Here is a 13,626-nt window from a genome sequence, read left to right on the forward strand (position 1 = left end):
GGCCGTTTTACGGGAATGTACCTTCCGAGGTCGTAAACTAGACACTTTTAGCTTCAATTTAAGGTACCTGAAGTTCAAATTGCTCCACGGGAAAGTTTTTGAAAACTCGCCTACAGTCCGAAAATGAATCCCAGACAAAGATATGGGCACTGCGAGGAATCGCAGTTGACTGATCGAAATTGAGACAATTAGCGTCGATGATTCGGATGTCTCTGCAGAAGGCTGGCAATTTAAGGTGCGCTTGATGGATACAGCGGGACAAGTTGGATCGAGATCGGTAAGCCGAGCGTGCTGCCGTGGCTCGGCGATCGTGAGCGAGATAATCGCGTGATTTACGGCGCGAGTTTGGGCGAGCAACGGTTGTAGACGCAGACTCGCGTCGCGAGGTAGCTTAGAGTGTCGGTGTCGCAGATCTCGGTGCACGATCGCGATCCAGACACCTGGAATCGTGATTAACGAGACCGAGTCGCGACTCGGCACGGCTCCGCGATAATCCTCTCTGTCGATCGCGATCTTCGGCAACAATGTTGCAGCGAGAGGCAGCATCCCCGAAACGCGCTCGGCTTTCTCGAACGAGCCCAGATGTTAATTAACGGCGACGCGGCGCGCGCGTTGTCGCGGGATAATTTATCTTGTATCTTCGTGGAAACGTTCTGCACGCGCACGCGAGCTCTCGTCCCCGCTTGAAACAGTTCAATCGCGAGGCTTAACGATCGCGCGACGAGTTTTTCTTCGGTTGACGGTCGTCGCAGAATTGATTAATATTGAAACGGACGTCGTTAGACAGAAGCACGGCCACGTTGTTCGCTAATTAACGAGGAATCGCCGAGTGGCAAGTAGTGGTAAGTAGATGAAAGGCGATTCTTTTCCTAGCCGGGTTTATTTACATTTATATTACACGATCGCTAATGCTGCTTTATCAGCGGGAAGAGATCGCTTGCGATAATCGATGATTATGAAATATTGTCTAGGGATTGATTTCAATCTTCGAGGACTGGAATCAAAGATGAGAGATCGTGCTCTATCGATTATTTTATACGTACTCGTTCAATTATTCGAAAGCCCAAATTAAAAGCTCTCTGCGATAGATCCACTTGAATTCCAAACAAATTTCGAGGCGCCGTCGGGAAATCATATAGCGCCGATTAATGAATTCCAATTTGAAAGCCTTTTCCAGAAGAGCGAGCCGAGCTAGGCAATCATCGACAATGAAAGCGTGTAAAAAAACCCGAGAAGACAGTTCTCTGGAACGCGCGGCTCGATCGACATTTTCTCGGCAGGCCGGCAACATCAGCGGTAGAGGAGGCGGTTTAGGTCAAGGCGTTCACCGAGCCGCATTGTTTTTCACCGTGCGCGGCGAAAGTGCGCATACGATTATCGTTTATATATCGCGGCGATGCGTGCACACCGCTCGCGTTCGATCGTTTCCCGCTAATGGATTCGTCGGGATCGAGAGGAATTCGAGAGAGCCATCGAGCCGGTGGCCCGATGAAACGTATTAAAACGGGGCCCGTTCATTTTTTTCCGAGGTCGATGCACGTTAGCCGGCGCGGAATGCGCGCCGAGCGAATGCCTCGCGGATGCCTCGCGTCAAACGCACCGGAGAATTTTAAGTCGAACAACTTCCTTACTGCCCGGTGCCGATGGCCCCTCGCCTGGCCAAAGAAACTTCGTAACAATCGCTATCTTAATGTTTACGGTAGGCGCTCGTAAACCCTAGCTTTACGAGTCGGGCTGCTCTTTAGGTTCGCCGGGCTCGGGCATAAACAGAGAGAGGGCCCTGTGGCGCTGGACAAATTCGGAGCACGGGAGCCACACCCACCGAGGACATTTTACAGCAACAAATCAAGATTGATAGCCACCTATCGCTAAACGTGTCTATGTTCGATGTCGCGGGCCTTGGAACGGCGCTTTGGAACAAGAACGAGCCGATATAGTACTACTGGTTAGGGTTTCGACTCCACGGAGCAATCAGCCACGCCTATTCGGGACACTTTGTGCCGACGATTCAAGATTGATAGCCCTCTTTGGTATTATCATGCCCCGTAACGTTACAACGTTGTTTTGCTGCAATGAAGTCAAGAGCAACGAAGTTACGCCCACTTTGTGCATTTTACACCAGCAAATCGAAATGGACAGCTTTCCATCGCTATTTATCTTTCTCTCCGATAATATATGTCCTGAGAAAACAACTATGGGCATATATACACATAGATCGACCTATATAACGCAGTCGGAGTTCCCTCACGGTCTACAGAAACCAGGCCACGCCCACCCGGAGGATTTTACACGAGCAGATCAAGGTAGATAACCTTCTATCGCTGCCTATTTTTCTCTTTGATAGTCCATATCTTGAAAGAGCAAGTGTGGGCACGGATTGACCTATAGGACAACTGTTACGGCTCCCTCAAAGTCAAGAGCAACGAGGCCACGCCTTCTTCGGATTACATACTTTGTACTGAAACTATGAGAAGCGATCCTTGAAATGTTCCGTGAAGCATGCGCGAGTAATACACGTACAGGTAATGGAATAATCCAAGTATCCCCTTACTTTGTTCGGCGCAGTCGCAACAACTGTACCAGCCAAAGTCAACCGCTAAGACGGATAAGCTCGCATTCCCGAAGATCCGCCGGGAATTCCAACAGGGTGGAGTGATTCATCGAAAACGAAAAGCAGAATCGCGACCGCGAAAATTGGAAACCGGTTCGAGAGGGCGTCGAACGGAATGACATTGAAGATCGCGTTCGATCCGAGCCGCGCGCAACAACAAATCACGGCGGATGATTGAATCGATTACGTCGGGAATAGGTGCAGGAAGGAGACGGCGGCGTAACAAGACAAGCGATAGAAATCACGGGTCGGCGGACATGCTGCCGGCAGCGTCCACAAATCAAACGGAGAGATCTAATTTGTTAGGAAAATAGGGGCACGCGGCCTCTACACGGCATGGGAACGTGACGAATAGAGCCCTCGATCGGCTCGATCGGTATTGCTTCCAGACACAGTCACCACGGACAATCGATTTCTATCTAACGTTCTACAGTGGAAATCACTCTTTGCGCAACCAATTGCTGCTTTATCGGGTTGTTTCTCGATTTTTATTCGTGCCGGACTACCGATGTTGGATTTATCTCCTGCCAGTGGTTTTATAGTTTAATGAAGATAACAGACCGGCTGTTAGGCTCTCCAAGACCCGTTCGAGACCGTAAAGTATAGATCTTAGGGTCCAGGATTATTTTGAAACCAACGGAGTTGACGTAAAAATATCATGACTCGAAGGATTAATTTTTCGAAAATTATGCCACGCGAATCTCACTTTTAATCTCGATTTAACAATGAAAAAGATTCCTGCGCACAGTTCGATTTTTGGTCGAAATGCGAGTGACTTTGCTCGGCATTTGGTGTCGAATGAAAGCCCTATCGGAACGAGCTTGCAGAAGAATGCATCGCGGAGAGATGCATTCGGTGGGTCGCTGAGTGGATAAGTGCCCCCGGTGATAAACTCGGTGCACCTCGCAGCCACGGCTTATTACAGTGTTTAGAGACCACACACGTCGAGACTCGGCCGTCTCGCAAATCGTCTCGCCTAATGCGAGAATAATTTCACCCGAGGACGCAACGGGATCCACGGGGATCGCCGTATCATTACGCATAAACAGGCTCGTTAATCGTCCGCTAAAAAGCATGATCGATCGTCTCGTTGCCAACGCGTTTTCCTAGAAACGCGCGTAACATTCTTAAATTATGAATGTAGATTCCTCGAACCGTTTTGCAACGCGATTATTCGAAGCCGGTAACATGTCTATTAACATAATACACACTGTTGCAACTTCGATCGAAGTTTGCGCGAATCGATTTAACTCTGTTGCGTAATGCTGCGTGAGTCGGAGACCGCGTTGCCGCAAATTCATGGTTCTTAATGCGCAACTATGTTGTTATTTAAATTTATATATTTCAAATTATAAACAAATTTTAGATTACGATTAAAAATTCTGTCTCTCTTTCTTTGCAATATTAACTACATTTCGATTAATAGTAAGTAATTAACTCTGGAAGTCCTGCGGAGGGTGAACCGTCATTTTGTTGCACAAGCGGTTCCCGCCAATAGGAAGCAACATGACCGCCGCGAGCGATTTGCCCCCGCGCACCGTGAAGACAAACACGAGAAAACAGAACCCCGGCATTTCCTGTACACTCCTTGGTGTATGCTAATGCTGGGTCCAAACACACGGCGTGTTCTGTGTTTACATGCTAGCGTGGGCGTACACGATGTAACAGAATACGACGTCTATCACTATTCGACGAAAATGAAGCCATTCACGTGCCGGTTGCGATCGTAAAGCCTCGCGGCGTCTCTGGCGGATATGAATTTCTAAAGAGCTAGCTAACAACCATCCGCGTCCATATAGATTTCGTCCAACATGAATCAACGCGAAATACTATAATGGGAAAGCTGACAACAGGGCTGTTATACGAATTATACGGATTTGTCCATGGGGTCGCCATTATGGATTCTGAAATTGGTCTACAGTCGGTGCGTTCAAATTTTGAATCGGAATTTTTAGGACAGACTTCGGTTGGCAACTGTTCCCAATTATATATTCTGAATCAGCATGCAAGAAAGTACAATTGAAGCGTATTTGTTCCTACCTTTCACGTCACCGACCCGGAAAATTCAGCAGATTTGTCCAAGACGCAGCACGTTCCACGTTTCGCAACATCTTGAGCACCACTAATTCAAAATGGCGCGTCCAGATGGCGCCCTGGTTGCTCATGTTGATCATTGGAACGCGGCTCTTTCGATCTGTCCATTGAAAACGCGTCGCAAGGTCATCGCACGAGCGTCCCACGGCATTCGGAGGTGGCTTGAATCTCGATACCGACACAGTCCGCGAATATAATTGTTCCAGCTTGATTGGGAAACGCTATTTATCTCCGATCTATCGGGTAAACGTCGTGCGGAATTTCGTTGGTACGCGATTTTCCCGCAGGAGCCGCGTTTGAACAGGTTCGAAACGGTCCAACAGAACTGCGCAGGCGCGGCACTTTCGTCTCGCGACTCGCAGTTCGAGCGTGTCGCCAGTTATCGTGATACGTTTCCGAGAGCTGTCCGCGGTAATTATCGTTTTCTCGTTCGTTAAAATTCGCGTCGATAGGCTTCGAACGCAATTTGGAACGCGACACGGTTCGTCGTCGGAACTGTGTCGAACAGCTGTTTAGCCACGTCTCCGCGGCGCCCAAGATTCGTCGGTTCATTCATGTTGGCACGGATTTCCAGCTCGCGCGTTCAAAACATCCGTTTCTCCGATGAGGAACGCACGTGGGTGAATTGCAGTGAACGTCTCGATCCGACCAGTGACCTTTCAGTAGTGATGTAACTTCTTCGCAGTGAAAGACACTCGATCGGTCATAATCCGTAACGCGCGTGCGCAGCATCGCTTCTGGCGGGACGTCATTTTGAAACGCCACCTGATCGCGCGAGTTCGGTTGTCCCGCGACCGACGCGGAAGTTGTTTCGTTGACATCTCTTAAAACAATTGCATCGACGAGTTTAGACACAGTGTTTGATTCGGTAGAGCCGGGGTCAGATTTTCGCGAGCAGAGTCTCGGTTTGCCGAGCGTCCTGTGATGAGTTGAGCCCAGGAGAGGAACCAGGGAAGTGAGGTTAAGTGGCAAAATGCAGTCCACGCTGCCGCAACGAGGGACCAAACAGCTTCGTCAAAGCCACGGACACGACGCGAATCTAAATTACAGGAATCGATTGGTATGTTAATTGTAAAATTAAATGTGAATCGTTCGTTTATCTCTGCATGCCATCCAGAGAATTTTCACCGGGGACAATTGATTTTCTAAGGCTCGGTACAGGCGACACAATGTATGACGCGAATTAGTCTTTCGTAAGAGTCAGAGTAATTACCTCTGCGCCGTATATTACGTCCGCCGCGGCTTTTTTGACGCGTGGCAGTGATTGATGCCGATAATTGCCGAACACAATGGGAAAATAGTTCGAGCCGGTTATGGCTAGGTAGCTTATGATCGATGTAGCAGGAATCATTGTAATTGCCTGTACATACTGAGTCAAGGTGTTTTAATCGAGAGTGGCAATACATAACTGTCGTTTTTCGAATGGTTTCAACGTCTTTGTTGCTGTGAAAACATTTCTACATATATGGAACAATTGTTTCTACAGGCATAGACTTTAAATGGTATAGGAAGTTGAGACTGCCGCCATCTTGGGTCTTCATACCAATGGAAAATCTCGTTATACTTCCCGTCAATTTTTAGGTAAAGAAACTCCTTTAGTAAATGTATTCAAATTTATTATTATTATTTGATGCGATTCTGTTTATAATTGAATTCCTTGCGATTCCTCAGCAAGCTCGACAGAACAACGAGGGTTCGACGATCGAGCGCGAATTGAAACCGGTTCCGTTCTTGCAAGAGCTTAAATCCAGTTTCCTTTCACCTTCGCGCGAGAATAGTCGGTGTCGTTTGAATCGACAGAGGTCGAAATGCTTCATCTAGGCGAGCACAACAAAATCTGTGGCCACTCGAAACCTTAAACATCTGGCCACCAACCTCCTGCAGACTTTCTATAGCAATATTCTCCTTAGACTTTCGAATTTTGGATATTTAAAGGTTTTTAATTAATCAGGTAGCATACGAAATACTTCTAGAAAGTATAATTAATCCTAGATATTTAAACCTTTAAATTGAAAATCTTTGATACCTTTAATTGGTGACTTACCGTGTATACCACCTACACCAGACGAAGTTTGGTGGAAAATCTGGAAAATTGTAATTTTGTGGATTCACTCGCGAATTACGGAAAGATCTAGAACCATCGATCGCCATCTCCAATTTCCCGTCAGGCATTTTCATCTCGCCGACGTTACCAGACCGTAATCTCAGCCGATTCGTTTGTAGCCGGCCTGACAATGCACAGAGATCGTGCAGATAACGTCCCAACTCGATATAGAATTACGCTTACGGTTGCCACCGGTGATGTCAACGCCTGGCGGACAAGGAATTCGCTTGGAATCATCCGAGCAACGTTTCGTCGTCGATCTATCCTTATTTTCTTGCAAATCTTCTTATCGCGAGGAGAACGTGTTCTAGAAAATATGGCTTCTTTTGGAAATCGACTAATTAGATTGAAATTATATCTCGAGGTCCTCGAGGTGTACGATAGGGTGCGAAATCCAGTGACCTTGCGCTGTCCTCGAGACGCTACCTACTGGCATTCCCTCTTCGAGATCCGGACGGCTCCAACGCATTCGAGTTTTTCAACCGTTAGAATATCAACGTGCGTAGGCGGTCTGGTACACTTCAAGGTCACTTATGTTTTTTCTCGGAAGCACTTAGCATACATTACGTCGATCTGGGTTAAGCACATGGTACGCCATCGATAGCGGTTAGATCACGAGCGGCCTTTGTTAGAGCCACTCGAGGAGCTTCTAACAAAAGTTCTATAAGATTCATGAGTCACATCCTGCCCGCCATCTTTTCTCATGGCTCGATTACAAATAAATTAGCTGCCACAGAAACATTTCCTCTTTCTAAGCTTGCTATTCATTGGTTCTGCATGATCCCATAGTATGTGCGGTCAGCTAGCAAAGTCCCATTAACAAGGCTCCCAATTCGTTTAAAACCTGGCCATTTTTGGGGGGTCTTATCTATCCGATTTTGATTCTATAACGGAGAGTGTTATGGAGGATTTCACGGGGCATGGATCCGATAGATCTCGATCGTCCATGGTGGCCGGCAAGTAGAGAACGTCCGCCAATGATCAGACGCATCGTCGCTCGGCGCGACGCGTGCTTCTCTCGATCATCGACGTAATTGCGTCTCGATGAAAAATCCGACGGCATTATGTAAATCGAATTAGCCAACGGCTTCGCGTATCATTAAAATGATCGACTTCGCGCGAGTTTTCCATCGTTGCGACGACGACGCACCTCGCCCACGCTCCCAGCCGACCCTGACCTACCGATGCGCCGCGGCGGAAAATTTATCATTCGCTTACCGAACTCGAATTTCAAACACAAAAATCTATCCGAAATTACGGACTACAAATTACGATCCATGAAACTCTTGTACGAAATGACTGGCACGATTATTTGGTTCTTGGAAAACGAAGCAACCGAGAATTGAAACCAAGGCTTTAGAAAATACGACGAATGCGTCGTCTTCCGCTGGTAGCATTCGCAAAAGAAAAAATAAAACAAAGACGGACAAAGCTTGTTTTCAGAGACAACGAAGACGATTTCCACGGGACAAAAGCGGCCACCGTTCGCAGGCATTCACGGCGCCGCGGATTTGCCACGGTGCATTGTTGAGCAACGGTCGGTTATAGTCGGCGACGGTGATGCGCGATGCATACGAGGTGCTTCAGCACCGGGACGAATCGGCCGGGAACGATCTCTCGCCGACCGTCGACGTCGACGACGGTGCAGTCCCGTCGATCTAATCGCTCGCGAAATCACGTCGTTGCCGACGCATGTGGAGTGTACAAACGACGACGATCGGGTTCGCGTGCATCCGCCCACGCGTCCGACAGCCTTGGCCGACTGACGACGCGGCTCGGACTGTTTTTATTTTTCCACGGCGCAGCGGCGCACGTCTTCTTTTTCACCTTAAACTATAAAAGATTCGCTGGCGCGAGCGCGACGCCACGTTGAATTATTTATGAGGATCGAGGCTGGGCACGGACGCCTCCTCGACAGGGTTATCGCATAATATCCGACCATTAAACGCTAATAATAGTCGGCCGGCGGCCCCCCTCCCCCCTCTCCCCTGACACCTGGCGACGCCGCCAGCGTAATTGCACGATGCACCCACATTCCATCGGCTTTTTCATCCAGCTGCGATAGGATCATCGACAGCCGACCGTCGGCCTTCTGAACTCGTCAGGGAAACTGCCAGTCAGATTTTCCCGCCATTGTTCCGGCAGAGTTTGCAGAATCGTGCACTCAGCGGCGATGAGAATGAGTTCTCCTGTTCCACTTTGGCAGCAGTTGTCGCGTCTGTGGAGAGGTTGGTCTTTAGATTAGCCTCATCAAAGTCAAGGGCAACAAAGCCACGCCTACTCGGTGGCGAGACTGTACACTGTCGCCCTAGGGAACAATTCAGGTTCTGTCGCCTTTATTTCATGTAAATCCGTTCAGCGAAGATTGAATAAGCTATTTATAAAAATCAGGAGCAACGAAACCACGCCGACAAATTATTTTTCCTTTACGTAAATTCACCCCTGTAATCATGCTGTCTACAATCGACCCAACACTACTAAATATCCTATTCAGTCCAGAGCTCCGTTAACAGCAGAAGCAGTTATGCCACGCCCACGAATGCAATTCCATTATTCATCCACGTTCATTTCAGGCAAACTCGTTCCTCGAATCGTTTCGTCTATAAACACCCTAAGCCTTGCGAGGTAAATTCGACCTAAGCGGACCGAGCACGAGAGCATCGAGGCCGCGCCCACTTGGCTCGCAGCTCCCGAATCGGAAAACTCGGACAGCCGAAGCACAGGCGATCGTTGTAGATCTATGGTTCGCGTTACAACCGCGTCGATCTACTTTTCCGGCGATTTGCCGTGGCCCGTAGAGATTCAAGGATCGATCGATCCCGCGTAATCCTCTCCCGTTCCAGTCGCCGTTAACAAGGTTGCGATCGGGAATTTAGCGAGCGGGCTAGATCGCGCGTAGTCCATAGAGGAGGTCGTAGGTTGCGGGCCCCGGTAATCGGCTTTCTTTCAATCGGCCGCTGGCATCAATGAAACGCCTAAGCCGCTTACGATTAATGCCGCGGCGGCGATACTGCTCGCAATAAATTTCGATACGATCGGTACAAAGTGCGCCACCGGGCGGTTCATTGTACACCGATACGAGGCTTGATCACCGCGGTATGCGAGACTCGGCCGGCCGCCTCAGCTCTAATGCCGAAACGAATATCAATGCGCGATCGCAATTAGATTCCGGCTTGTGTCGGATACCTTGCCACCCCCGTTGCGGAACAAAGCGCAGGAATCGTAGCCGTTTTATACGGCTGCTCCGCGGAACGAGGTATCGTAATCGTGCGTCACGAATGCATCGGCTCCATTTTGTTCTTCGATCGACTTTTTTCTTATTGAGAGTTCATCGTCGGACGTTTGATTAAAAGTGAAAGAAAGGGAGGATAACAAATTTTCTACGGAGAAAAAAGTCTGCTGTTTGATCGCGACGCAGCGATGACTGTGCATCGAAGAATTCGGTGTTTCGAACACTTTCTCATTTTTATCTCGAGCAAAGAGCCCGACAGTTTGAGCCATCGATCTGGAATGTTTATTGATTCCGTCGATACTTATCGCACAATTAATTATCCCTCGGTCGTTCCTCGTAATCGCACGGTGGACACTCGAGAAAGAGAGAGAGAGAGAGAGAGAGAAGGAGGTTCTCGAGTTAATGTTTAGGCCAGAAGTCGGTCTCTTGAACCATTGAATTAGATTTCATTAGCACCCGGCGGAACCGAAGGAACGACGATTCCAACCGCGCCGGTATTGTGCAACTCGGTTCGAGTAGAAGCGCAGAAAAAGCCGACAAAGGCGCGCCGCCGCCTCGCCATCGCATGAACACACTCAGCCATAATAATGTCTGTCCTGGTGATAAGAACGGACGCGCGGCCATCATAAACAGTTCCTTTGAAAGCTTTATCGACGTCGCCGCGTCTGTCGTTCGGGTCTGACGTCTCGTCTCAATTCGAAATATATATTTAATCATTCGACGGACAAAGCTCTCTCGCATCAGATAAATAAGGCGTTTCGCGTAGAAACTTTCCATAGAAAATCGCCGGATGGCATTTATATACCGTCCGAATTCTCGTTTCGCGAAAATTAGCATAAACATCCGCGGCACGTCGATGATTTACGCTTCAGCCGCTGCTCGCATCGACGTACGTTCATCAATTTCCATATCGAATTTGCGACACGCTCGCCGCGAAAGCGATCCCGCGGACAGATTTACGGGAAATGGTTGCGCGGAGATATTTATTCGTAACTCGGACAAATGGATTTCGATTTTTCCAATCGGCGTGGAGGAGAAGTTTCCACATTACGGCGATCGAAGGACCGATTGCGCGGCGACCGCGGCCATTCTACGGTGCCCGTTTCCACGAACCGAAAGCCCCGCGCATCTATAACGTTCCCGGACTCCGTGTCGCAATAAAACATTTTCAGCGGTGAAACGGCCCGGCGCGGCGCGGCGCGGCGCAACGTCTGGAGAACCATTAGCCGCATTAGCAATGCAAATCGCGCGCGGCGTTCGTCAAGGAAATTAATTGGAAAGCGATTGAACAGATGTTCCCCGGGCTACACGATCGACGCGACGGATCGCTCGATAATCGTCCGCGCGCGCGATAAAGATCGCTTGCGAAACCGCTGCGTCGGAACGCTCGCAAAAATCACTTTCGACGGCGAACACCACGGCGACGCGAGGCTCGATCCACGATCAGCCTCGAGATCGAAAAACGATCGTAACAGCGATCCAGGAATTCCCGGGATCCTTGGATAGATTATCGTCGATCGGCGGGAAAATCGCGGACGGTGACGCGAAAAATATTGAAATCGCGGATTGCCGCGGCTCGGTTACGAAAGTCGAGGCCTCGAGCCATTCTATCGCGATCGACGCATAGTCGCATACCATTCGTGGTCCGTACGTACGTACGACTTAATTTGCCGGCGCGACGCAACAACAAGGGGACGCGTAACACCGGCTACCGACTGGCTATGTACCAGCTAGCATCCTCCGGCGAGGCTGCTGTTACATCATCGCGATCTATCCGATCGTCGGCGCGGCCTGATTTATCGGCGGCTAAATAGCTCCGTTCTTTTAGCGGATCCAGGGGAGGGGATCGCGTTCGCGGATCTTCCACGGGCTGGTTTCACAATCAGGAAATACCTGGCATACCGCGGTCCGATCGTATCGCGCTACGGCGCAGAAACCGCGGGACATGTGTTGCCACTCGCCTGTTTACACGCATTTTTCGCGCGACCGCATCCAAGCTGCTGTTACCTGTTTGGATAGCTGGACGGTAGGTCCATCTTGTTAATTAAGATGATTCAAGACATTCGACATGAATTCTTCGTTCTTGAACAGCCAGGTTGCGGAAAGTTTTCCTATGGTTGTCTCAAATTTAGGTCTTGAATCATTAAGTGTTCAAAGAGTAAATCGTTCATTTCGATGTCAGAGAAGGAAACGATTAGCGATAGGAGACCATTTATCTTTTCGTCTATAGGTACAGTGCTGTAAAGAGGCGCGGCTTAATTGCTCCTATCTTGAATACAGGCCCGTAGGGGATCTAGAACGCCGCATCGTGACAAATAAGATAAAAGATATCGTTTCTGTCCCTGCGATCTGTCCACGACGGAGGGCGGAGCGTAAATTATTTGAATAAATTTCCCAGCGGGAGAATCTTCGCTCCGGTAACGTTCGATCAATAATTCAGTGTCGCTGAAACAATAGCTACACATATTCCGGTACTTCGATTTATCCGAGCCGCAATCAGCCGGATAATCGCCTCGAATTTCCCGTAGCCGCTAACAGTCTCGGTGACATAATAAATCCAATCAGCGTCAAGATAGCTGGCTAATAAGACGGTCTTCAATCTGCTTCGACGATCTCGATGATTTTCCTTGTTTGAACAAAAAAGAAGAGACGCGTCGCGTCTGGTCGCGACGCGACGGGAAATCCGAGAGATCGCGACGAAAGATCTGCGCGATCGTTTAAATCGCGTCCGGTCGCCTACGCGGCTGTTGCGATCGTAGCAGCGACGGCGAGAGAGATAGAGAAATAAAGAGAGAGAGAGAGAGAGAGAGAGAGAGGGCGAGGAGAACGGGGCACGATTTCATTCATGCGCGACCCACTTAAATTTCATTCAACGATCGGCTCCGCCAGGAACCTTCAATAATACCGGTCCGCCTTTCTCTTGCCCTCGGAACCTGTCGTTCGAATACGGGTTTCCACAACTTTTCCCCGCCTTTTTACGGGGCCACGGCGAAAAATTGTCCCGGCGATAGCGCGACGATTAACAGCGAGCCGAACGATGCTCGGTTCATTTTTACGCGCGCCCGAAAACGACGCTACGGGATTGGCGCCTCGTTCCGCGATTTTATCGCGCGATAAAACGCGGGCCGCGCCGATTTTTAACGGCCACCGTAAAAAGACCGTCTCTCTCCTCTCTCTCTCCTTTCGTCGAGGAAATTTAATCTGCCGTTGATGGGCCCACGCTGATTTAACGAGGGACGTTTAACGAACTAGCGGACACCTGTGCCGCGTCGCTCGAGCGACGACAGGGGTCGGTCGGAGGTTCGTTCGCGCGAAAGCGATCGATCGTAAAACGATTCCTTATCGAAACGACGCGTTCCTGCAGACGGAAACGTTGGCCCAAGCTCGCGCAGCGCGGCGAATCACAGATTCGTGTCGGTGTCCGGAAGAAACGGGCGAAAGAAATCGAATGTCTCCGCGGAGCAGATCGACGTCGGTGCCGCTCGGCCGAGCGCTTTATTATTTAGGTTCGCGAGCGATAAATCGCTAATCCCGATCCCCTGCGTCGGCTCAGCTTACCGGCCGGTTTCAGAGATAAGCCGCTGA

The 13,626-nt window shown here is 49.4% G+C and overlaps 1 protein-coding gene across 4 annotated transcripts in view; it reads left to right on the top strand.

Annotated features, from left to right (window-relative positions):
• The window catches only part of Sarm (sterile alpha and armadillo motif), a 110,619-nt gene that overhangs the window by 5,849 nt on the left and 91,144 nt on the right, over positions 1-13,626 (top strand). For 2 of the 4 annotated variants that reach the window (XM_078188570.1, XM_078188573.1), the window contains exon 1: positions 5,121-5,765. The exons of 1 other annotated variant lie outside the window; for it this stretch is intronic. In XM_078188570.1, the coding sequence (XP_078044696.1) occupies positions 5,679-5,765 (87 nt within the window). In that variant the 5' untranslated portion in view covers positions 5,121-5,678. Of the gene's footprint in view, positions 1-5,119; positions 5,766-13,626 lie in introns of those variants that run through there. One more of the 4 variants, XM_078188569.1, reaches the window with a different exon arrangement.

The sequence above is a fragment of the Augochlora pura genome, chromosome 8 (genome assembly GCF_028453695.1).
Source record: "Augochlora pura isolate Apur16 chromosome 8, APUR_v2.2.1, whole genome shotgun sequence".
Lineage (NCBI taxonomy): Eukaryota > Metazoa > Arthropoda > Insecta > Hymenoptera > Halictidae > Augochlora > Augochlora pura.